Here is a 26,854-nt window from a genome sequence, read left to right on the forward strand (position 1 = left end):
CAGTGGTTTTAACCCCCTGACGAGAGGGAGGGGTGGGTGTCCCACACCCCCCTACGTCCTTCGAGACAAAGCTGTCTCTCTTGCAACTAAGATAGGATGAGGCGCCTGACGCCCTCGTATCTAAAGAGTCAGTGTTTGTGCACCACATGAGAGACTGTCACCCTTAACCTAGGGACATATACAGCTATACGGTGGGGACCTTTCCCTATGCCTAGACTCCCCTTGGGTAGCAGCATGACTCCCCCTGTCGTAACCTCCGTCTCCAGGAACCCTTGGGCAGTCACACAGGAGTCATACACCCACACACACTGGAACCAGCTGACAATGTTAATGATTGACAGTTCTTTCTAGCAGCCAGCTCTAGTACATTTTTCATCAATCCCCCCTTAGATTTATAAGTGAAAACGCAAAATCATAAACAGAGAAAGAAAGAAAGAAGTGTTAATCTCTAAACCCTAGACCTGCCTATCCATTATACAGGAGGGAACAAATATCCATACATAAAAGCATGCTCAAAATAAACAGTGAAGGATTAAACACTTAATACAACATGATTTCCTCTAGTAGGATTACAATTTCAAAGAAAACAAAGGAACTACCTATCAGGTAACTTCATGTATGAACCTGGCATTCATACAGGTACTCCTTACACGTTATAACATAAAACCTGCCGGTAATGGACCCCTCATCATCGGTCTATGGATGGACGAATGTGACCTCCCTGTGGAACATGCCCTGCTAAGGATACAGCGAGATGTATAAACAAGTGTTGCTATCACTACAACAGCCACAACAAACGGTGCCGCTAGCTGCAGTAAGAAAGATACAAGCGGACTGCCCTGCAGCCAACCAAACAAATCTGTGAGATGGGACACCTCGCTGATGTGCAGAGAATTAGTCATGGCTCTAATCTGTTCAATCTGATTCTGCAACGGAATTCGATTATCCGCGATGGTGAAACAACATGTACGATCTAATTTCTTACATAGGCCCCCAGCCTGTGCAAATATCAGATCCAATCCCATACGATTCTCGATCACTGCCTTCTGCATACCAGACATCTCCTCATTAATCAAACCCAAAGCCTCGGTTGTTCTGTTGGACAACGTTCCGAATGCCACTGCAAGTTTCTCAATGTCCGTCACTAATAGTTCGACCCCCACACTCGGCGCAAAGAAAAGTAAAATATCCTCCCATACTCCGTGTTGAGTGAGTAGGCCGTCCACAACCCCCGCCTTAACCTCTCTCCTAGTACAGCGGGTGTCAGAATGGTGAGTGGATCTTTCCCCGACTAACCCTATAACATGTACCGCCAACGCTGAATCCCAATCTCGGTGAATAACCACCCCTGGCAAGGTAAACCCCAGAAAACAGGAACCCGTCCAGTTCCTTGGTAGAACCGAATAGGCCGTTTCCCCACAGACCCAGTAAACACCCTCTAAAGTGCGCAAATTCCATTTTCCACATTTCCGGGTATCACAAAGCTTAGTGTGCAGACACTGACTGTGCCCTACACTCACTGCTCCTCCCTCTCTCTGTAGACAGAAATAACCCTGAGTCCTTTGCGGGAGAGGCACTGGTGGACTGATCTGAGCCCATCTCTGCGGTCCTAACTCCTCGTCTTCCGTTAAACCCTTTAAACCCTCCAGAGTAGAATCTCACACCATTACCTGAGCAATACCTCTCTCCAGCTCTGCATCTGACAATAACCTGAGACGGTTGATGTATCGTCGCATAAGGGTAAAGTTAAAGGGGTGTGCCATCTGAGGCACCCCGCTCGCTTGGGAGTCTGGGATCTGCATACACACAAAACATGATGACACATTCCTCACTGACGTAGCTACCTCATAAGCCCACTTCAAAGCAAGGTTCTCCACGGCTGACTGTGTGAGTCCAACCACGGAGAGCCACAGGATGATAAAACACAAATCCTTCATTCTAGCAACCTGAAACCTAGTCTGTTAGTTCGAAATCGAAGTGTCTTCTCCCTGAGAGATGATCTTAAATTGCTGTGTGTATCTCTGCTGTGAAAGGAAAATTACTTCAGATCCGAGTGCCCCTGACCCAGAAATAAATAACCTTTTTAACAAATTACACGTCCCTCATTCAACTCGGCTAGTAGCTCTCCCTGTCCACTGATTAATCAGCTTCACAGTCCTACCGCATTTCTGTTTCAATTTTAATGAGTATACCTCGAGTGTAACCTGTGGAGTTTTATTCACAGTGTAACAGCAACTCATACACTTCACAACTGCTGGCATTGACGTCCTGTCCCCGACCAGCAAGCTATAAATGTAGGATGAAAAGGTTATGATATATGGTGTGTGGTGTGAAAGTTCAAGTGTCCGTCTTGACTGCCGACGCCTCTGCCCGAGATGGTGTGGTCTTCCCTGTTGCTCCAGCACCCGCGGTCAGCATGTATAGAGCTTTACGTCGTAATTCTCTAAATTGTCGTCTTCATCCCGAGTCGACCCCCACCGCTAGACGGATGGTTCTTTAGCTCAAGGACTCTGCTCGAACAACAGCTGCCACGGCTGTCCCTAGTTTTGGGATGCTAAGCCTGAACGCTATTCTACCCAATGTTTTTAAGTATGGAGTGGTTGTCTCTTCAATTTATCCAATTCAATACTACAAGGGTGTGTTCGCTTTGAGGTGTACTCAGTCTAATCTGTGTCAGGTGGCGCAACCACCTTGCATTGACTGGCATGGATCCAGTTGGGTTTCCCTGCTACCTTTACTGCTGCGTGGGTGATGAGCAAGATCTGATAAGGTCCATCCCACTTTGCCTCTAAAGTCTCCCCCTGAAACTTCTTTATCATGACATACTGGCCTGGGATTAGAGCATGTCCCCCCTCGGGGATTTCACTCCAGGCTGCCAGTACCTGTTTGTGAGCCTTGGCCACAGCCTTGCTCAACTCCTCACAGTACCTCATCAAAGTGTCACTAGTGAGATGTACATCCACTTTTCTAAGGTCGATGGTTCCGGGGAGTGGCATGGGCCTCCCACAGATGACCTCAAACGGACTAAGTCCAGTTTCCCGATTGTGTGTTGCTCGAATGGAGCAGAGCACAAGACTCAACGCATCGGGCCAAGCCACGTTTTCTTGGTGGTATTTGGTGAGTCTCTCTTTGATGACACGATTCATCCTTTCGGTCTGACCACTACTCTGAGGATGATAGGGACAGTGGAGTTTCCACTCGACCCCAAGCATCCGACACACCTCCGTAATGACCTGTGCAGTGAAAGTTGTGCCTCTGTCTGAATCGATCTGTTCTGGTAGCCCCCACCGTGGGATGATGTGTTGCACTAGCACCGTGGCTACATGTTTGGCTGTCCCATTCTTAGTCAGATAGGCTTCTACCCATCGTGAGAAACGATCGACCACTACCAGGACGTCTTTCAGACCTCGACATGGAGGAAGTGTGATGTAGAGGTGTCTTAACGGCCCAGGGGGTGCTGGCGTTGTCATGCTAGGCACCTTCACCCTGGTCCCAAGATTGACTTTTTGGCACGTCACACACCTGGAAACCACCTGTTCGGCCTGTCGCCTCAACTGAGGATTCCACCAGACTAGACCAAATCGGTAGACCATTTGTGACCGCCGCTGGTAATTTGGTCCTCAACTAGGCATTTTCATTTTTCAGTTTATTACAGATTATGAAAGTGCAGATTGTAAGCTTTCAAATGAGGTCTCATACATTGAAATCTGAACATAATTGAAGAAGATATGCTTATTTGAATGCTAATACTGCCAAATCAACTTAGCTGAGAAATCTCCCTCCAAAGTTCTCCAACATTTTCACACCTCTGACTGCCAGGTAATGGGTGTGAACAATAGCCTGGTAACCCCACCCCCAGCCACTCCCCCACTGGACGATCTGTCATTATCTGTCAGAGTGGCTGTCAACTTGGGGTATTACCTGAGAGTGGCAGCCAAGTGGGGTGCTCTCTCACTGATGACCCCACACTCTTTGAGTCAGTATTAATCTTGTGTTGTGAATGCAGTTAAGAACAATATAAGATGAAGTTCAAATTTAACGTTCTTTATTGTCACATACATGATATAAAGTACAAGCATAAGTAGTTAAGTGTACAAAAAAAGGCAACAGTCTAAGTGTTAAAGTGTACAGTCAGTTGTATGTTGTATAGACAAGGTGCATAGTGTTCATTGTGATCAAGTGTACAACAAAGTAATAACAGTCCCCAGCTCAATACTCAAGGTAATAACAACAGTACTCAGCTCAGTATTCAATATTCTAACAATGCAGTCTGTGCAAGTGTGGGCAAGTCTGTGCAAGAGAACAAGCAACGCTTCAGTATACAAACAGGAAAAGGCTGTGGCCTTTCTCCTGCATTGCTGTCCGTCCTGATGATCTGCAGTGAATCTACAAGCGGACAGTCTTGTTCTGAGCTGCTGTGGAGTTTGGCGGGGGACATGTGACGTCTCGTCCCTCATCAGAACAGAACTCTCTGATCTTGTCAAAGAGATACGTCTGTCTGGCCATGTCCAGTCCGGGTGGGGCTTGCACAAGAAGACCTTCTCTGGGGGGCAGGACATCAGGCTTGCACAGCAGCTGAAACTCGACTGCCGGTGCATCACGGTGTTCTCTGGCCACAACCATGCCAGGTCTCTCAGCATCAAAACTGCAATAGAATAGAAGGAAGAAAGTACATTCAACTATTGCCCACAGTACTGACACTCCATATAGATAAAATAGTACCAGAATGTGTTGATTAAATAGACTAGCTGGCTAGTTTAGGAACAAAGGGCTATCTCAGCTAACTAGCATGTTAGCTAACGTTAGCTAGCTAGCCTTTGTTATGCTAGCTAGACTTAGTCACTTGTTTAGAAAGGAGCTACTGCTAAACGACTAACGTTAATGTAATGTAAACAGCACAGATAGTATAAAGATCAGCTTACCCCAAAGCAAAGCAGAATGCTTGGCGGTGGTGTGAATCTGGTACGTCGTTCGCGTTCGCTTGGTAGCAACTCTGTAGCAACTTGCTTTGCTGATACAGTCATCTCTGTATCACAGGTCATCAAGAATAAAACTCCGTGTACGAACGAGTCCTGCTCTGCTGGAGTTTTAGCTGCTCTTAAAACTCTTTCCATGTCCTGGATGCCATCCCCGTCTTCTCTTTAGCAAAAGCTTTAGCATGCATGGTTTAACTTGGAACTGAATGTAAACAAAGCCGGCGTGTTGTTTGGGAAGGGTGGGGGGCGGAGAACCCGGAAGCAATAGCCAATGAAACCAAATCATGCTAATCGATCTGCCCGCCCCCAAACCCGGCTCGAAATCAGCTAAAAACGAGCTTAGTTTGCAGACTAATTATACGTATTTCGTGAACCTAAAACTGTTGTCTGTTATAGTAAGTGGGTTCTTCACAACTTCAACTTTGGTAATACAAAATAAAATGAAAAATGAAAAAAAACGTTTTTTTTATGTATTTTGCCCTCTAGCGCATTTCGGGGTTTGCCGAGTTGCGGACCAAATCACCAGCCGCTGTCACATTTTTTCAACCCCAATGTGACCTACGGAGTAAATCTGTGTCGCCAGATATGGAAGCAACCATTGTGGTGCAACCAATTTCTGACCGTGTCTCCACACCTCATCTGAGTCCAGTTTAGCCCCGTTCTCCATCCAAGTCCATATCTCCCCCCTCTCAGATTCTGCCTGAATTCCCCTGACGTCAGAGATAGTGTCAATCTGATGCAGGGTGCAGGTTGAACTGAGAGCAAACGCCCCTGTGTGTCATGGGCTGCCATTTTTGCTGCCTGGTCAGCCAGAGCATTACCTCTACACTCGGGTGTGTCTCCACGACTGTGTCCTTTGACCTTAATCACAGTCACCTCTTTTGGCAGGCGGATGGCCGCCATGAGCTCTTTGACCAACTCCCCATTCTTAATGGGTGTCCCCAATGCCGACAGGAAACCTCTCTGTTTCCAAAGCTCACCAAAATCGTGCACTATCCCATGTGCATACCTGCTGTCTACATGAATGTTAGCAGTTTTGCCAGTTACAAGCTTCAACAAGAGCTTTTAGTTCGGCCTGTTGCGCTGACGTCCCTGGGGACATGGGTCCTGATGCTAGGACCTCGAACTCACTGGTTACCGCCAACCCAGCCTTTCTGATTCCCTCCTCTACCGTAGATGAACCATCTGTGTAGAGAATAAGATCAGGATTGTCTACTGGTGTGCTTCTGACTCTTTCAGAATGTTCCATGGCCTGGAGCACCTCCTGACAGTCATGGAGGCTGTCAGCGGTCTCCTCTGTTGGCGCTACCATGGTGGATGGATTGGATGGCGTAGCCCTCTCAATCACAATGCCTGGAGCTTCCAAGACAGCCAACCACTTTCCCCATCGGGACGCGGTGACCTGAGATGCGCGGTTCATGGTCAGAAGTGTGTGTACGGCGTGTGGGCACCTGACGATCAGTGTCTGGTCCAAGACCAAGCTTGAGACAGTCTGAACTGCAAGATAGACTGCTTGGACTGCCCGCAAGCAGGGGCCAAACCCCTGTGCCACTGGGTCAAGGCGTGTTGAGTAATAACCCACAGGCCGCTGCCGGTCACCGTGGTCTTGTGTCAAGATCTTGATTGGTCTTGATCTCCATCAATAGTGAAAGCAGTCCAAGGTTGCACCTTTTCTGCAAGAGGAACACTGTAGAAACCCTGCGTCATATCTATGATGGAGAACCACTTGTGTTCAGGTTTCAGTGCACTGAAAATGGTGGACGGGTCCGCCACCAGGGGCGCCATCTTATCCACATACTCATTGGCCACTCTGTAGTCCACACAGAGGCGGCATTCACCTGAAGGTTTCAACACAGGCCATGCTGGACTGTTGGAGGCACTGTGAGTCTTTTTCAGGATTCCCCTCTCCTCAAAGATTTTAAGGAGGGGCTTGATCCCCTCAATCGCGTGTGGGGAGAGTGGATACTGATGAGTACATGGAGGAGGCCTACCTGTGAAGGTGACCGGTTCCATTTTCAGAAGCCCACAATCATTTTTGTCTTTTGCCCAGATTGGCAATTTTTCTAAATCAGGTTTTGTCACCTGGTTTAGATTCCATCTGACTTTCCCATGTTGAAACTGAAGGGATGAATTCATCTGTGTCAGCACATCAAGCCCCAGTAGGGCTTCATTGACATCCCCCACCCAAAGAGAAGTGGTGAGAGATACAGGCCCCAATTCCAGCAGGAATGGCCTTGTTTTCTCTACCCATATCGGCTCTCCCCCCGCACCATGCATGCACACTTCCTGTTTAGTTATTTTAATGTCTGTTCCTGATAGGCACTGAGGAGGAACGACAGTGGCCGCCGCCCCCGTGTCAAGGAGGAAGTCGAGTTGTCTGCGCCCATTCAAGGAGCCCCTGATATACAGGCCGCCATCGGTCTGTATCAGGGCTGCCTCAAGGACGTGGAGCGACAGCTTAACTAAAAATGGGGAGGTTGGGAGGAGGGCTGAGAGGAGGGCTGAGAGGAGGGGGCCGGGTGTGTTGTCACTGCTGGTGGAGGAGGGGAGGGAAGGGTGCAGGCCTCAGCAATTGCCTTCCTGTGCTCCGCTGGGAGAGCAGGAAGCTGACTCATTAAGAGTCATTAAGACTCAGAGGTTGAGACCTCTGCTGGGTCCTGGCCGGAGCATAGGCAGGAGGGGCAGGAGCACCCGCGTATGCAGGTGCAGCCGCCGATTGCGGAGTCCATCCCTCTGCCCTCTTTTTCTTGTTGCATTCTGCAACCCAATGACCCCTGCCCCCACAGTAATTACAACGGTCTCTGGGTTTGTTAAAACCCCCCTTAGGCCCTGGCTCCACTCTCTTAACCTTTTTCTCTACTTTTTGCTCCCCTGGCTGCTTAGGTGTTGCCATTGACCGGGCTCGCACACCCATGTTTTTGTCTAGGGCTGTGAGGTTTCTCCACTAGCTCCCCATAGGACGCTGTTTTAAAGTCTGGCATACTGATTGCCAAAGCATCTCCTAACCTTTCCGTGATGGCTTTAGCTAGAGTGTCGCTGATCTGCGGGTGGCTGGTGTTTGCTATGTTGCCATCATCCACATCAGGCAACCCACTGTGTCTCAAGAACACCTGTCTCCATCTGATTTCTAAATCAGCAAATGCCTCTGAAAACATCTGCTGACAGCGACTAATTTTAGACCAATCGATGTCGACTGTGCCTGCCTCCCTGATCCATGTTTTAATGGAATTTAATTTACGTCCCACGCTGCCTTGACGTTGCTGCCCTGAGACCCTAGGTTTGCGTCGACTCTGGCTTCCAACACATCACGCTCCATTATTGACAGACTAGGACACATCATGGCTACTGCGTCATATGGGTGTAGCTGATAAAACCCTCTTAAACGGTCTATCTCGTCCCATATCCCCATGCCCACCTCGCGTGGGTGTTTAATAGTAGCTGACCAACGCTCTAAGTATTGCGGTTTAGCTGGGACATAAGAGTGTGTCCCTCGTGTGCTAGTAGTGGCACCCTCTCTCCTCAGGGGGCGCAAGTTAGAAGCAGCCTGTGATGGCTTTTTACACATGCGCTCCAGCATCTGTCTAGTGAGCAGAGTTCTCCCCGTCCTGACTCGGGACGCGGGAGGAGGGGGAGGAAAATCCTCTCCCTCGTCATTGAAGTCTGGTTCTGCCTGCTCACTCGGCACCACCTCCTGCTCGGGGCCGGCCCTTTCTTGTCTATAGTGTGATTTAGACCTTGGCCCTACTGCGGACCTGAGACATATCTCCTCTCCTAAGCTCTCCTCTTCCTCAACATCACCGTTCGCCCCTGCTGACTCACGTGACCGGGGAGATGCTAGTGTCTCATGTTTCCGACCTCGCTCACAACTCGGGCTGGTAACCTGTATGAAGTCTTTATGAGCTTCGTCCAATCTAGCTGCCAACTCGGTTACTACACCCTCCGATGCCACGAGCTTGGACCGCAACTCCTGATTTTCTACCCTAGCTGCGACCTCCACATGCATACGAAGCTGCTCCTTAATCAAAATGGTCCATTGATTACGTAGGTTTGAGCCTTCCTCAAGCCTCGTTGATTTTCCCCACGCCCTTTTTACGTCATCTGAAGACCATACCTCTCCCTCACTGATACCATATTTATCCTTTATAGCATTAAAGGCTATCTCCAAGTTCATGGTTCTCCAAACGTACTGGTTTACGTCCTGTCTAATATCGTCTAGCGTTACATTGGGGGGGGCTGTCCCCCCTTTCTCTAACGTAGTTTTCTCAGGTCTTTCAGGACTACAGGGACTACTTTTGGGTGTTGCCATTGTGAGACAGCAGTATTTTTAGTAAGATGGTAGTGAGCGGCTGTCTTACTGTAGTCTGCCTCTGGTGTGCTGTAGGGGAGGGGCTGAGTCAAACGTGTGTACTGGGCGTTTGGCCAACTCTGCTGAGGCGAAGAGAGAATGTATCACAATACTGCGTGTTTTAACCCAGCGCTTAACCAAATATGCCTCCCTAGACTATATATATATACATACGCACAGGCCTTATGCACACATACATACACATCTAGTTTCCATACCCAGCAATAAGCATAAATCACAAGCACATCCAAAACCTCGGTCTTTCACGGGGGCCTTCTCAAGGACCTGCCGATCCTTAGAAGTGAAATACCCTCCACCGATCTCTCGCGTGGGCGGGCAACCCCAGGGTGATAACCCTGCTGGTCTTCCTTAAGAAAGTCTTAAGGGCCTCATATACCTGTTCACAGTCTTTCATGTGAGTAGGTACCCCAGGATGTCCAATATCCTGCTGGTCTTCCTTAGTAAAGCCTAAGGGCCTACGTATACAGTACCTGTTCACAGTCTTTCATGTGAGTAGGTACCCCAGGATGTCCAATATCCTGCTGGTCTTCCTTAGTAAAGCCTAAGGGCCTACGTATACCTTTCACAGTTTTACATGTGAGAAGGCACCCCAGGATGTACAATATCCTGCTGGTCCACTTTAAGGCAATTCCCTTTCTCCCACAGGCTGTCCTTAAAGGCTACACATAGAGAAGTGGTCTACTTCACATAACAAAACACATGCAAGCACCGTGGCAGGTACTCTAGCATTACAAACATCAGACATGTCGCGACATATAGACATACATTTACATCCAGCACTGGTTTTGTTTTACGTGTTGAGAGACTATGTGTGGCATTCTTAGATTTACTGATTGGTCCTTTATGATCGGGATATCCAACCCACTCACCCAGTCTAGTTTGGTCTCTGGGGCCGATCAGGTCACAGCTGCTGACAAGGCGTCCCCTACTTCACGGCTGCGGCTGTCTGCTCGACCGGTCTTTGGGCTCGTCCGGGTTTGGATGTCCGATCCGGGTCACGGCACCAATTGTTGAATCTTGTTGTCTTTTATTATTGTCCTTGATTAGCTCTGCGTTGTGTTTTTTGTTTCCATTAAAAGACGGACCCCCAATCTCCAAATATACCACACAGTCTAGTGTCTCCTTTCTCAGGTGTTCCAAATGAATCTCTGCAACACAGGATTTGAGTCTCGAGCAAAAGTGTTTTATTCCAGAAGGTATAACATACAGAAGAACATGGCAATGTCTAATGCACAGATGACCTGTCTGGATGCTGGCTGAACTCAAATCAAAGAACATACAGCTGAACAGTGGTTTTAACCCCCTGACGAGAGGGAGGGGTGTGTGTCCCACCCCCTACGTCCTTCGAGACAAAGCTGTCTCTCTCTCTTCTCAATCATGCGGCCTTGCAACTAAGATAGGATGAGGCGCCTGACGCCCTCGTATCTAAAGAGTCGGTGTTTGTGCACCACATGAGAGACTGTCACCCTTACCCTAGGGACATATACAGCTATACGGTGGGGACCTTTCCCTATGCCTAGACCTCCCTTGGGTAGCAGCATGACTCCCCCTGTCGTAACCTCCGTCTCCAGGAACCATCGGGCAGTCACACAGGAGTCATACACCCACACACACTGGAACCAGCTGACAATGTTAATGATTGACAGTTCTTTCTAGCAGCCAGCTCTAGTACATTTTTCATCACCCTTTAACTCTGATGCTGGTCGGTTGGATTGTGAAAGAGATTGTGCACTCTCCCGCTTTGAAGGTGCATGCATGTTTTTCATACCAGTGCTTGGAAATTGATTGAATTCCTTGGCATCAGGATTGAGACGTTTGTTCTTTTCCTTTGGCTTTGCACCTTTCCTGATGTATGATTGTTTCCCACTTGTTATTGAACTCCCTCCATCCGTGCTCAGAAGCACTGCTAATTTAGCAGAGGACACTGCAATCTCTATACAACTGCAATTTCTGTATCAAGTTCAAGTTGTTCCCGTTTCCTCCGGAGCAGCTCAGCCTGCTCCTGTAATACATGTTTTTCATGCAAAGCAGCGGCATGGTCTTCTAGTGCAGCTTTTTCCGCAGCAGCTTGAATGCGTTTTGATGAAATTGTAGAGGATCGACCACTCCTTGAGCTATGGCGGATCCCCTGTGATTGTTTGCTTGAAATATTTGATGCACTGTCATGAGGGTGCACCTCTGACTCCATTTCATCATCAACTTTGTCAACATCATGATCATCATCAGCAGCAGCTTTGTCAACATCATGATCATCTTTTAATTTGTTTGCTTTGTTCATGTGAGTCTTTCTTTTTGTTTGCAAAGTGTCTATTTTGTCCAGCAGCGCTTTTGCCGTGAGCTGCCTTTGGCGTTTTGAAGCCTCCTGCTGAATTTCTACCAGGCACTCTACAACCACCTTTTCACTTTGTCCCGAAGTCATTGTTATGTTTGGTCATTTGTTTACATTTTGAAGTCCAACAAATTACCTCCAGTGACTTGGCTACTCACCACTCAACGGCTGTGTTGGCTGTGGCAATTAGATCACTGACCTGTTTGTTGATCAAACTTTACCTGCAGCTCTGGAGTGGATATATGAACTCGAGTTGACCACTGCAAATCCATATCCGCTCGGTTCCATTAAAGCAGAGAAACATCAGCCCGATCGTTTCCAATAGGTCCACTTGAAGCGCAACACTTCACCAATTAATCCATTCACGCAAATGTAGAGCGAGTCTTTGACTTAAATGTGGTGACTATTGCACTCAAAGTCACCGCGACTGCTGGACTGGGTAACTTAGTAGACTCGTGAAACCAATACCGACGACTTACTGTAACTTGCAATCTGTTTATTCTATTAAAAAACACGTGACATGAACACAATAACTTTGCATGTACGGACACGGTCAAAGACTGTTTGCTCACCAGTCCCAATCAGTAACACCTGTATCGGTGAGCTCACCTATATACCGTGTGCACCCCTATACCGTCACCACCCAGTGTTCAAACAACATCATTATATCAATACATTAAACATAATGGCTGCAACACAAAGAATAGACTAGTTTAAATTGTAGGCAGTTATAGCCTAGACAGACCTACTGCCAGACAAAGTGAGTTTGCTTGCTCAACTACGCCTCCTGGCGGTTATTGTGCAACACTGAATAAGGAGGTGGTCTGGGGCCTCATTTATCAAAGAGCGTGTAAATTCAGGTGTAAAAGAGGGCGTACGACGAAAACAAGAAAAGGGCGGACTGCCGCGTACGACGAGAATATTTACACGCTTTTCGGATCTATCAAACATGGCGTACACGCTGCTGCGCCGATTCCTCAATGAAAAATCAGACGGTGTCGTAGAAGACAGCGGACGTGCACGCGCCTCATGTTCCGCCCTCTCCACGCCCAAATTCAACCATATATGGTCAAAACTATGACAGCGCACAACGTGGATACCCGGAAGGAACCGACATAATATAGCGTGGAGCAAAGGCAAGACAATTAAGTTTATGGAAAAACGCGGAAAGAAGATAAACTTTTCGGAGACGGAGGTGCATGTGCTTGTTGGTGAGGTCCACGCGAGGAAACAAATCATCTTCGGAAGGTAATCTATTTGTACTAGCCTACATTTGTCTGATTGCTCCTACAGTTAAGGTAGCCTACTGTACGTTTCGTGCATCCTGTATTTGGCGTAGGCTACATGGACATTCTGTATTATGTGGCTGTGAGGAAAGCAAACATTCTGTGGTAGGCTATGATTGATTTAGGACCAAAAACAGGGAACGATAACACAGATGACCACTTCATAATGTTAGACCACATTAAACATTTTCCCCTCTGGGAAATTAAGACTCTCATCTAAATCACCCAGTAAATCACAGCATTTATTTGACTGCCAACAGAAAAACATATCAAATGAATATGGCTGCACAATGAAATGTTTAATGCATAATAAAGTGTACAGACAAACTCAAAGAAAATGACTGAAATTGTTTCTCCAGACTCTGACATGGGGTGGGACTCAGAGGAGGGGGAGTCTGCAGTGGTCCTTGACCTGACGGTCGTGCCCCCGCCGGTTGCAGCCTCCACCTCCAGCGCCACGACCTCCAGTGCCTCCACCTCCAGCGCGCCGGCCTCCACCTCCAGTGCCATCTCCAGCGCCTCCGTCTCCGTCTCCAAAGCCCACGCATCCACCTACGGCTGCCAGCGTCCCTGCCTCATGGGTCCCTGAGGGCTGGGCTTCCTCTCAGACACTGTGCTGGAGGCTCATGACCCTAGAGGCCCAGAGGGACATGGCAGAAGGGATTGGGGCAGTTGTGGGGCAGTTGTGCAGCAGTTGGTGGAGGTCACCACACTACACCACCAGAGCCAACAGGACATCCTCACTGCACTTCATTCCCTCACACATGCTGTCACGGACCTCACACTGTCACTCACTACCACACTCACGGACCTCACACATTCACCCACAAACGCACTCACACACCTCACACAGTCACCCACCAACAGACAATAAAATGGTAAAAATGTGAACCTTACTTGTTTGTGTCTTCATAGCTGGCGCATGACCTCAGTGCGGGCCCTTTGGCCCCGCTGGTAACCCTCATGACGGGGAGGGGGCTGAGGGCTTGGGTCCTCATTTTGTGGTGGGGTCTTGACTGGTTCTCATTCTTATCAGCTTTGAATATATATCTTGGCAAACATAACAGAATGGTGTACAAGGAGGGGACAGATACCTAGTGAAAGTACTATTGGTTGCTAGTAAAAAGACAATAATGAGGGCTTGGTATAAGGTGGAACCCCCAACCAAGGAGCAGTGGTGGGTGTTGTGGAGGAGATTTATGAGATTTATTTATGCATTGAGGATGCAGGAAGGAAAGTTTGAAGGGAGATGGGAAAAATTGATGGATTATAGAAGAAAGTGTGATGATACCACTAATATTAAAATTGTAATATTTGAGTAAGAGAAAAAAGCTGCATGGATGGAAGTACCCATAAGCTGTTATTGTAAGTTTTTATGTTTTATTGTATTGTCGTTGTATGGATGGAAAATGCTATTAAGGATTAAAGTAAAAAAGACAAAGAATATGTATCTTGGCTATGCACACACCAACAAGCCAGCCGTCACGCGTAGCGCCTGCCTCCAGTCTAGCCCCTACCCTGCTGTGCGCCAGGATGAATGAGTCATGCGTGGAGCCAGGCCACCGTGCCACTACACTTGTGATGAGCATGTCGGCGTCACATATGATTTGGGTATTTATAGTGTGCACATTTTTGCGATTCACATAGACGTATTCATTCACTGATGGTGCCCTTATGTGGGTGCAGTCGCCATCGCCGTCACCTCTTTGGAGTTCTATCTCGGCCAGTAGGCCGAGTAGCGCCGGATTCATTTAGGCTCGCATTACGCACAGGAGGACTGTCATTTATATGCTTACCAAACAGCAAACAGGTCCACATTATCACATATTAATGACAATCTAATTGGTCAATTATTGCCGTTTGATGGAGTGCCTGCATTAGGTGTGCGCATAGGTTAAGTTTGGGGAACAAATCCATATCGGACCATTAATGAGCCGGTTAGAGGACACGATCTTGCATTGAGATATATGTTTGTGCTGAATTGGGCTATTAGCCTACATGATTGTGCGTTCATAAACTGACGCTCTTATTCTCTCCATCAAACATTGTAATTCACCGACGCACCACCTGCGTCGCCAGTTCCCCCTGTGTTCAAAAAGGGTGTAAAAACCCGTCTAAATCGGTACAACAAGTTGAGAGGTGTCCTACAAAAGCGTGTAGAAAGGCGACTAAATATCCGCCCTTTTTGCTTGATAGATCGCGCTGTGGGGGGGGGAAGGGCGTACGCCTGAAATCGCGGAAAAGGCTGTGTAAAAGAAGGCGTACCTCAATGATGAATGAGGCCCCTGGAGTGGTCCTAACGCTCTTCTAAAACTTCGCTGCCATTGTCGTTGTTGCTCTGACCACGTGGTAGGGCGAAGTATTGGAGTTTGGTTGGTCTCATTCTCCAATTAGATTTGCTAAAAGTAAGCTGAATCGTCCAAACAGTCTACCCAGAAAGATAATACTGGACCAAACCTGTCAAAAAAATTTTTTTTTTTAAAACATAAATAAATAAATGACTTAACAAATGACCAATAAATGAATAAATATGCACAAAAATAAATAAATAAATGAATGAATAAATGCATGCAGTAATGTGTAAATAAATACATTAAATTTGATATAAATGTATACAATTATATATTTATGTATTGTTTGATTCATTATTTCTTGCATTTATTTCCATATTCATTTATTTATTCATTTATTTATATATTTATTTACACATTCTTTTCCACATTTATTTCCACATTTATTTATTCTTTGTTTGCTCGCTCCTTATATGCTAATTAGGGGGCTGTCCATCATGGTGATCCCTTACTCCCATTGGTTAATCAGTATCAGAGTGCATAGATCGATTGTGTATGCCTGCCGTGGATCGGTTGCATAGCAACTACCACGCAACTTGAAGCTGCCGACGAGTTTGCCAATCTTCCGAACTGATGGTAACGTTAAGGTGAGGTTATACATTATAACGCTATAAAATCAATCATTTAAAATAGCCTGCATTTTCATCAGAAAACAATTTAACAGGTGTCTGCTGTTTTAGCTAGCACTACCTAGCTACGTTTGTTAACGTTAGCTTACGCTAGCCAGCTAGTAGCGTTAGCTAGCTAGCTAACATTAGCTAGCTAGCTAGATACGTTTTTAGGTAAGTTATATAACTAGCTTGCCATTTTGGCTTTAATGGTTAATATTAGACTACAGTAGCTTGCTAGTTAATGAGCATGGCCGAAATAGCTAGTTTGAACTACAGACATTCGGTCATGATACATTTGATCCCATTGTATCGCATTGCATCAGTGTCCTCTGTGTTTGTGCATGTGGGAGAATTACATTTGTGTATTGAGGTAAAACTCGTAACCATATCATCAACAACCCCAGTCCTGCTGACACTCTTATATTAACATGCACACACATGTACTGTACAATCTAAGGTGTCTCCTTGTACTGCAGCCTGGACAGTCTCTTCCTTAGAATGCTGTCTCATTGATGATAAACACACTAAATGTCTACAGGCTCCTGCCTCCTCTAGATCACACATAAACAGACAGTACACATGCACAGAGGATGTCCAACATGCACCCTGACTCTCTCACTCTCTTTCTTTCCAGAATCCCCATAACAAGTGTGTGACAGACACCCAGATATGCCGGGCCAAGTTCTGCAACAGGGAGTGCTATGCCTTCGTAGTGTACTTCTTGTATGTATAACAGTATAGCACTGTCACAGGTTATACAGTAATAGGTTTACCGTATGTGTGCTGTACTTGTATTGGATGTTTTTGACATGAATATAGGTCCTTCAGCATCCATTTTGAATGTGTAATACAAATATTATCCTAAGTGTCTCCACGTTTTAATGCAACTATGAGACAATAAACAATACATATTTATTGCTGATCACTGTCCTGATCACTGTCCTATCCTTTGTCCTTTTTTGCTATATTGGGGGATATTCATGGAATGTTCCCAAAACATGACCAACCTTCTACATGAAGGTAACCAAACATGTACTGCTAGACCAAAAAAGAATTCCCTAAGGTGATATTTTGGCTGCTCGGTACCTCAAAACAACGTCTGCTACATAGGCAGTATTGGTTAGACATGTAGAGAGGTGACTCCTTAGAGAACGAGTTTTACAGTCACAAAGATTTTGGTCATCCAGTAGCCTAATATTCAGTTCTCTCCCTGCTTTGCTGGTGTCATACACCTTACACAGACAGGTTATTGTGAATTTACCCTGGCCAGGGCCCCGTACTACGAAGCTCGTTCAACATATCCAGGATAACTTTTCGCTAGCTCGCTCGAGTAAACCGGACAACCGCAATCACAGATAAACGGTACTACGACGGTGGCTATCAACTCGTTAAGTCGACCCAGCTGGTCCAATCTAGCTATGAGCGCATTCACGGTAAAAGGGGAGGTATTTGCTCGAAATGACCAATCGCATACCTTAGTATGGGTATTCGGACATGGCCATGGACAAGGCAACCAATACGCATAACCAAGTTCCGTCCATCGTATTTTACACAAGAGGAGCAATAATAGGACAGAAATATGAACTATAGGCGCAACACAGTCGCTACTGCCAAAGGCAGGAAGGAAAGCTGGAAAAAGACTGCCTACGTTTTATCATTATCCTCCACATGAACACGAGTAGGCTAGATCATTGGGCTATGCCTATTCTTATGGCATGTAAAGCAATTGTAGCCTATATCATCTGCAACCCCTAGACTGGCAGGAGACGCTTAAATAAAGCAAATGTAGGCTATAGTTTTTAATAGTTTCAGGTTGGAGTAGACAATGTGAAGTCTCTATACAAGAGGAAGGCTATTAAAATGTAAAAAGTGAAGCTCGAGGAGAAGTAGGCTCTAAGCCTACGGGGAAAAAGTAGCCTATTTCATTGTCATATCGTATAACGTCATTGATTGTCAGGCATTGGTGCTATCACAATTCAATTAAAATGTAGCCTACTTATCTTTGTTCCTTGGAACGGGAGGCTAGTCTAATAAATCAACATTAAAGACTTGACAATTGGATAAAAAATGGTTCTCCGCATCACCCACAGCCTACACGAAACTGCAAGTAGACTAATAAAACGCAAGCCAGTGCATAGCCTACAGTCTACGACTGTAAATGCACAAGGCAAAATATGGCTCAAGCACAAGCAGCTGTCATTCTGCAATTTTTCATGATATCGGGGAAAGCCAAAAAGGGTTTTGTCGGTTTGGAAAAAGTCTTCTTAAAGGACAATGCTTGTTTTTGACAACCTGGACCTTATTTACGACATATTATAAGACGTTTGACTCACCGAGATCACTTTGGTGTAGTTCGGAGGCATGTAGAAGAAATTTAAAATCCAGTGCGAGCCAGTATATCCATGTAATGGCGGTGGTGGGGGCACGCGCTGTGCGCATGCGTGCTGGAGCAAGTGAGGAAGCTATTTCGTGTCTAAAGATGTTTCTAAAGATCATATTACAGAGGCATGTGAAAAACCACAACAGGCCTACGCTCTATGTAAGCACAACTAGCGATTCATAAAGACAGATTGATGAAAACAACCGTTTCGCGGCAGAAAATAGATTTTTAGAAACTGCATTCTCGGTGCCCCCACCACCGCCATTACATGCATATACTGGCTCGCGCTGGATTTTACATTTCTTCTACATGCCTCCGAACTACACCAAAGTGATCTCGGTGAGTCAAACGTGTTATAATATGTCGTAAATAAGGTCCAGGTTGTCAAAAACGAGCATTGTCCTTTAAGAACCTCCCGCTGTTCGCGCACAGCAGATTATTGTTTAATTCGCACACTGATGTTCCATATAGAATCTTAATGTCCGTATGCCTTTTTCCAAGTGAATTTATCGGTGTGCGGGCAGTGCTTCATACGTTTTGATCCATTATCTTGAATTTAACCTGCCCCGGAGCAGGTTAGCTCGGCAGCATAAATTACCATGGCGATATAGCAAATAGCATAAATAGCATATAGCAAATAGCATATAGCAAAAAAAGTGAACCACCTTCGTAGTATCGATAAACCAGGCTTGAACCTGAAGTTATCACGCTAACCCCATAATCCTGTTTCGTAGTACAGGGCCCTGGTTAGGCAAGGATCTTAACTCTGGTCGGGTAGGACTGACTTAATCTACCATGCCTGGGCTTGGCTACTAATGCCTGGTTATGAAAACCACGCCCCCCTAATAAGAATATAAGGAGCGAGCAAACAAAGAATAAATAAATGTGGAAATAAATGTGGAAATAAATGTGGAATAGAATGTGGAATAAATACATAAATAAATAAATGAATAAATAAATGAATATGGAAATAAATGCAAGAAATAATTAATCAAACAATAAATAAATATATAATTTTATACAATTGTATCAAATTTAATGTATTTATTTACACATTACCGCATTCATTTATTCATTCATTTATTTATTTTTGTGCATATTTATTCATTCATTTATTTATTGGTCATTTGTTGAGTCATTTATTTATTTACGTATTTATTTTTAATTTTGACAGGTTTGGTCCTCCATATAATACATTGACATTTATTACCTTTAAAAACTTGCGCCCCCGGGATGCAGCATTCAGTCGAAGTGCACATGCGCAATGTTGTGCTTAAACAACACAGTAGTAGTGTAACCCCTCGAATTTCTACTGACCACACAGACATGTTTTCTCTTGGTTGGTTCACTCTTGGTTCAGTTTATTCTGGAGGCACAATAAACACACATCAGTGGGTGGTTGGCTGTACCCTCTGCTCCAGCCCATAGCTCTCCATTCTCATAGCAAAAGGGCCGCGCACAACATGACCATATATATTTTTCATTACATTACAATACATAACACATTAACAGACTAATACAAGAATAACGTTACATGGAGGTACAATAAGAGGTAAGAGGAGTTGCACTGGCGTTATGCCGGCGCTTGGAAGAGCACGTCAGTATGCCTTCGGCAGCCAGACAGTGAACCATCAGGCAGAAGATTAGTGGCGTGCATAGACATTTTGGGGGGCAGGTATTCAGTGAAAAATGAGGGCACCTTGCTTGGCGAGATGTTGACTTGTTGCGCGAGTTGTGGACGGTGGTGGGGGGGGTAAAGAGTTTTTCGATTGTCGCACAAGTTGTTGGCGGGGGGCGTGAGACTTAGAAGATTACTACATAATATTAAATATTCAGCTTACTGATAGCTTCACATGCTGTACCAACAACAAATTCTACCGACATTGGTCGTGTGATGGTCATCATTACGTTAAGTCCATTAATTGATTATGGCTAGCGTCTAGCTTGTTAAGCAGGTGGGCAGTCGGCTAATTTAGGCTCAGCTGTTTGGCACTGTAGGCTATGAGACTTACTTCACAACAGAGACAAATAAATGCAAGTTATAGTTTGGCAACTGAGGCTTAGGGAGCAAAAAAAAAAAAAACTTTCAAAAGGGCACTTGCCTTGTCCAGAGGACAAAGGGCAGGTGCTCTAGCACCACGTCGTGTCTATCTGTGCAAGTCCCTGGTGAAGATGTACAATGTTGCTGGTTTCCCTGACCTGGTGGAGTGCATAGATGGCACGCATTTTAAAATCAAAGCACCAAACCACAATGAAAATGCATTCGTCAACAGAAAGATTTCATTCCATCCATGCACGTGATCATGTTTTTACACATGGCAGGTTGTAGCCTACAAAATGTCAATACACAGCGATTGATCAGTAAGCTAGCCTATTTTATTTTCTGAGAGCATCATATCGTTATTGTGGTTAATTATAATGCAAAGAGGATGAGTAGGCTATCGTCTACTCGCCACAGATAATCAATATTACAAACCATCGTTTTTTAATAATTTGGTAAATAGCCCAGTCTATTATTAATGGCCAGATTAGCTACACAGGGGACAAAAGGGGATAAAGGATGTTCAAACGCCTGCTTCAGACAAGCGGAGCGACTGCAATGTTAACGGTGTAGCCAGGTGACAGCGATGATTGGCCACAGACAGCAAACATGTCATTTTCTGCAACAATGTTTTGGTCAGTGTGGACTTTATGCATGGATGTATTAATAGAACTGGATAGGGTCACTCCATTGACTGACTGCTCGAAAAAGTGAAGCCCTACATGACCGCGCCATCTTTGAAAAAAACACGTCATTGGTGCCTTTGACATGCGCAGTCTTGTAGTCCATGAACAGATGTGAAATGCAAACGCGCATTCATGGCTCTCCCCGCTCTGAGTTAGCAATGAAAATTGGCTTGCTTCATAATCTACTTTTGTCAAATATATCCGTTGAAAAACATATTTTTTTATCCAGGCATCTTCGTTTTAACAGTAGAATTGTGACTGAACATGTTTTGTTTGCTAGTAGGTGGTATTCATTCTGTTTACAACAACGCGATGGGCAGCCAGGCGAAATAGCTTCAGGGGCGAGTTGAACAGCTGTCCACCCAGAGACGGGATCTCTCGTTGCTGCATTAATCAGAGTTGTGATGTTTTATGTGAGGATGCCCAACAATGTTGTCGCCCAGTTCCCTAATAAATGTGACCATCACATTGTTCACAAATTCCCGAGCTTTGTTGAGTCTCGCCGGCTTGACACTGATCCTCCACTTGCGTCTCTCGTTGATGAGGGAGATGTTGATCTTCATCGAAGGAAACCGCTGGTGGAGGTCCACACTCAGGTTGTAGCCAAGGTCGTTTCCCCCGCAGTGGATGAGCAGGACGTCCGGAACTGTTCTTCCTCTGAGGGACTCCTCAAAGAAAGGGACATACTTAAAACTATCAGTAAAGTATGTTCGTCTGTCTGTGCAAATTACAGTAGGCTATGTGTATAACTATTACATTACATCGGCTTAACAGGTACATATTGCAGTGTTTCCAAGCGAATTTTGTGAAACTATGGGAGATGGACCTTGGAACTAACAACTACATGAAGACATTCAGTTTGACTGCTGTAACCATTACATTTTGGAGTAGGCTGCATAAGGTTACACTTAACACTGCAGACAGAAAACGATCAAAAAGGGCTTAATACTATTGACTGATTACTCAAATGTGTTAATGAAAATGACCACAGCACAACATCCTATGCATAATAATAATGCATTTTATGTATATAGCACTTTTCACAATACTCACTCAAAATAGTTGTGGGGTTGGTTTTAAAAATTGAGTGATCATTTAACAGAAATGATTAGCCTTTTCCAGAAATGGACAGAGATGTGATATTTTGTAAATAACTGGAATTAACTTTATTCACTTACATGGTAATGAGTTGATGTTGTGTAGGCATAAAGATTAAATGATGAACTGTCATTCAGCAATTCCATTATAATAAGCCTACTGGTAATACATCTCCGCACTGGCCGGTGAGCCCCCCCGAGTTCGGCAGGTTAGCCTCGAACTTCATGCCGCAACGAGAGATCCCGTCTGTGGGTGGACAGCTGTTCAACTCGCCTGGGACCAGGTCCCTTGAAGCTATTTCGCCTGGCTGCTCATTGTGTTGTTGTGAACAGAATGAATACCACATACTAGCAAACAAAACATGTTCAGCCACAATTATACTGTTAAAACTAAGATGCCTGGATAAAAAAATAGGTTTTTTTAATGGGTATATTTGACGAAAGTAGATTAATAAGCAAGCCGATTTTCATTGCTAACTCAGAGCGGGGAGAGCCATGAATGCGCGTTTGCATTTCACATCTGATCGTGGACTACAAGAATGCGTCATTGATACCTTTGACTGCGCATGTCAAAGGCACCAATGATGCATTTTTTTCAAAGATGGCGCGATCCTATAGGGCTTCACTTTAGATTTCGAATCCTGGGGGCCTGACTTTATGCCAGTGTAACTAAGATGAAACTCAGTGGTGCAACCGAACATCGACACAACTTAACTAGAGTAGTTTGAACAAAGTGTTTAGTGTGGACTTGAAGACGGAATTTAAGATGGAACAACAACAGGCTGGTGCAACCGGCTGCAGGATTGAAAGGCAAACACCCACAATGGTCACCATGGAGCATCTAATCCAGTTCACTTTAGCAACACAATCACAACCTTAGTAGCCTATGGGTATTTGGACACAGCCATTCTCCAAGCTCCATCCACCACATTTTACACAAGAGGAGCAATATTATAGAAATATAAACTATATTATCCAGGCGCAACACAGCCACTGCTGTAGCCTATGCCTAGGCTATATCTTATTCTTTCAGCAGCAATATATTTGATTAGTGTCAGGTTGGAGCAGATAGTGATGTGATGTCTATACAAGACGAGTTTAGAACTCAAGATTAAGATTTATTTACGAAAAAAAAGGTCATATTAACCTGTATGTCCAGCTGGCAGGCAAATGTGCTAACCACTGACCTAATGAATGTTCCTTTTTTGCTCGTCTGGTCTTCTACATTCCACAAATACATTCGCAAGTTCACATCACCATAGGCTACTTTCTCAATTGATTTCCCTGAAGACATTTTTCTGTGCATTACGTAGCCTAAATAGATCCACATGTTTACTTCAAAATAGGCTCCATCATGGATCAGTGCAAGTTAAAACTTTGTCTTCCACTAAGACGCCAACGTGTTGTGTTATATAATTGTAAATGTTTCGATTTGATTTCGCTGAATAGGCTACTTTCCACCCTAACTTTACCAGTCCCTCACTAGTCTACAGTAGGTATTCTAATCAAGTCACTCCGCTGCCTGCCACTAGAAGTTGCTTGATCAACAATGCCTCCTGGTGGTTAGTGTGCAACACTGCACGAAAAGACGGTGGATCCCGCCAACGTGCTGATGTCGCAGCGTTGTGCGAGTTCCAAAATTAGAGGCTCAGGCACTGTACAGTACGTGATTTTTTTTTTAAACATTTTTTTTAATACATTTGCAAAAAATCCAAAGAAAAGTTTTTTCACGTTGTCATTATGGGGACTATATAGATATATAGATTGATGAGGGAAAAAATGAATTTTATCAATTTTGGAATTAGACTAACATAAAAAAATGTGGAAAAAATTAAAGGGTGTGAATACTTTCCGGCTGCACTGTACAGTGTATGTGAATATTTCTCCCAGTCTATATGTGAATATCTGTCCCTCTCACAGTCTATATTTGATCTCTAACAGTCTATATGTGAATATTTGTCCCTCTCACAGTCTATATGTGAAGGCTTTAAGGAAGCTGTACAGTATGTCCTTCCCCGGCTGCTCCTAACGCCTGTCTACCATTGTCTTCACCATTTTGAAATCTTAAAGGTAAGTGCTTCAGATTTGATCCTCTATATGTAAGCTAGCTAGAGGGTTTACAAAGGGAGATTTATTTATACTGGATTGTATTCATTGGCGTCCAAAACTCCACCTAAGGTTTTGAAAATGATTATTCTACACTCTGCTCTCACTCCATCTCTCAGCTTACCGAAAAACAAATTAGCAGGGCTGTCTGTCGAAAAGAAGTATAGTTGAGTTTTACACCCTCAGGGCATCAAAGACCAGCTGAGGTCCAGGTTGCTCCCGCACCGTGACCCAGCTCAGTGAACCCCTCCTGGGGGTTAAACCGTCTGCCCCCTAGTGTGGCTCTCTCCTCCTCTCCCTGTCCACCAAGCCTCTGCCCCCACAGCTCTCTCTCTCTCTCTCTCTCTCTCTCTCTCTCTCTCTCTCTATCTCTCTCTCTCTATCTCTCTCTCCCTCTCTCTCTCTTTGTGTCCACCAAGCCTAGATTCTGCCCCTCAGCCCTAAGCTTCTTTGCGCAGCTCTGGAAGGAGGACTAAATCTCTAAAATGCCTGGAGTCATTTGGGCCCAGCTCTGCTGGCTGAGTCCATGCTGACAGTGGGGGAGGGGAGTGGGTGGCTGTGGACAAGTGTGTTTTCAAGCTTGTCCTCAGACGACAGGGCTACAGACAGGTGCTGCTGTGGTTAGGGTTAGAATTAATGTTAGGGGTAGGGTTAGAGTTAATGTTAGGGTTAGGCTAGTGTTAGGGTTAGGGTTAGAGTTAATGTATAAAATAACAACAACAGCTAGGAGAGGGAGTATAAAGGAGATAGCGGCACTGGATATCTCTGGCTCAAATTATCCGATGTTTGGTAGGCACACACACACACACACACACAATATTTCCTTTTCAGAATGTGACCATTCTTCTGTCAGCAGGCCTGGTTGAAGGGAGTGGGTGGGGCTGGGGCGGGGGGGGGGAGCGAGAGGCAAGTGGAGAACTTGTTCTCTCCGCAGTGCTAATCTTGCTCATGAGTTTAGCTTTGCGTCACAATCCTCCAGTCACCTCCCTCACTGGCAGAACCACCTGACCAGCCCCCCCCATTCTCTCCCACAGCAACTGGAGGAGAAGAGTGAGGACGAGGAGGACAAGGAGTGTCTGAAGCAGGCCATCACCGCCCTGCTCAACCTCCAGAGCAGCATGGAGAGGATCTGCTCCAAGAGCCTGGCCAAGCGGAGGCTGAGGTACCCTAACCCGAACCCCTGACCCTAACCCCTAACCCTAACCCCTGACCCTGGCCAGGAGGAGGCTGCTGGTGCTCTGCTGGTGCTCTCTCCCCTTCCAAAGATAGGCCCACATGTGAATAACCAGCTGTATGGGCACACGGCACTGAAGGACAAAGGTATACTGATTCAGTTCTGCGTGATTAAAAGCACATCAAGTGATAAAGGAATTTAAAAACACATGATAAAAGTACCTTTGGTATACACACACACACACACCTCTGCTTATCCTGCCCAGACCTCAAGACCTCAACACAAATACTTAATGAGTTTATCAAAGGTACCACAGGCTACGTTAACACCCCAAACTCATAAGCTACTACTGCCCGGTCAAAGCACCCCTCCCATCCTCTGTACACCCCACCCTACAGCTCAGTCCTGAGTTTCCCCCTGGACCTAAAATAGGCTGGTGGGGGTGTCTGAGCTCAGCACTGTTGTCGGAGGGAAGTTGCGTCAGGACTTGGGCCGTCCTGTTCTCCTATTATTGTTCCCTGCTTTGAAATAACCAATCCCTTCTGAGCGTTGGACTTCTCCTAACCCTAGCCCACTGGACTTAACCCTAGCACACTGGACTTCAGCTTCCCACTTATGCTGGACACACTTTTTCCTCACATAATTTTTTACTTTAAAGAAAGCTGAAGTATTTTCTATATTTTTGGTTGTTTGTTCATGACCTGGGTGGAATTGAGGATCGTTGAATATGAGGACGTAGAGTATAAATTTTATTTTTTCTCTTGCTCTTCGTTGCTGTGCATTTTCCTTTCGGTCTTTGGTGTTTTTTTCCATGGGGAAAGGATGGCTTATACTACGGTATGTCCTGGTACCCATACTCCGTGAGAACATGGGGGGAGATGAGAGAGAAAGGAGGGTGGAATGGACAGCGCTCTGACTGGGTTGTACATTTGGGGTACCTTAAGGGTTAGTTTCAGGGACGGTACTTTTTCGGTACACCTTTCCTGTCTCTTGAGGTCTTTGTTTGAGACACCAGTGGCACCAGTTCCATCATTAAAGCTATTTTCAAAAAAATCTCTTTTGTTAGATTGCTGTTAATTAGGGTAAACATAATTAGCACCTAGTTGGCAGAGCTTTGGTAATTGTTTTGCAACGGCCATAGCTGGGATAAACAATGGTTGTTGTCATACTGTGCTTGATTACTAGTAATACTTTTGATTTTAGACCTTGAGTATAAAAAATAGGTTCTTACTATACAATTCTGTCCATTGTTTTGGGTAGTTACAGCAGATTCAGCAGTCCGCTGTGTTGCAGAGCATGTGTGCACTGGGTACGACTGGGGCGTTGTGTAGTTTGTTGTTGGGGTGTAGCATAGTCTGTCTGGAGTGGGGTTTCAGTGTAGCGTAGTCTTGTCTGGTGTGAGTTTTGAGTGGAGTCTCGCCTTCCTTCAGAGTGGCTTTGAGTCGGGGGTC

The 26,854-nt window shown here is 45.4% G+C and overlaps 1 protein-coding gene across 2 annotated transcripts in view; it reads left to right on the top strand.

Annotated features, from left to right (window-relative positions):
* sos1 (son of sevenless homolog 1) overlaps positions 1 to 26,854 on the top strand; it is a 402,156-nt gene that overhangs the window by 194,065 nt on the left and 181,237 nt on the right. For both annotated transcript variants that reach the window (XM_084440905.1, XM_084440906.1), the window contains 2 exons: positions 24,095 to 24,193; positions 25,264 to 25,391. In XM_084440905.1, the coding sequence (XP_084297031.1) occupies positions 24,095 to 24,193; positions 25,264 to 25,391 (227 nt within the window). The remainder of the gene's footprint in view (positions 1 to 24,094; positions 24,194 to 25,263; positions 25,392 to 26,854) is intronic.

Source organism: Borostomias antarcticus (assembly GCF_949987555.1).
Source record: "Borostomias antarcticus genome assembly, chromosome: 7".
NCBI lineage: Eukaryota > Metazoa > Chordata > Actinopteri > Stomiiformes > Stomiidae > Borostomias > Borostomias antarcticus.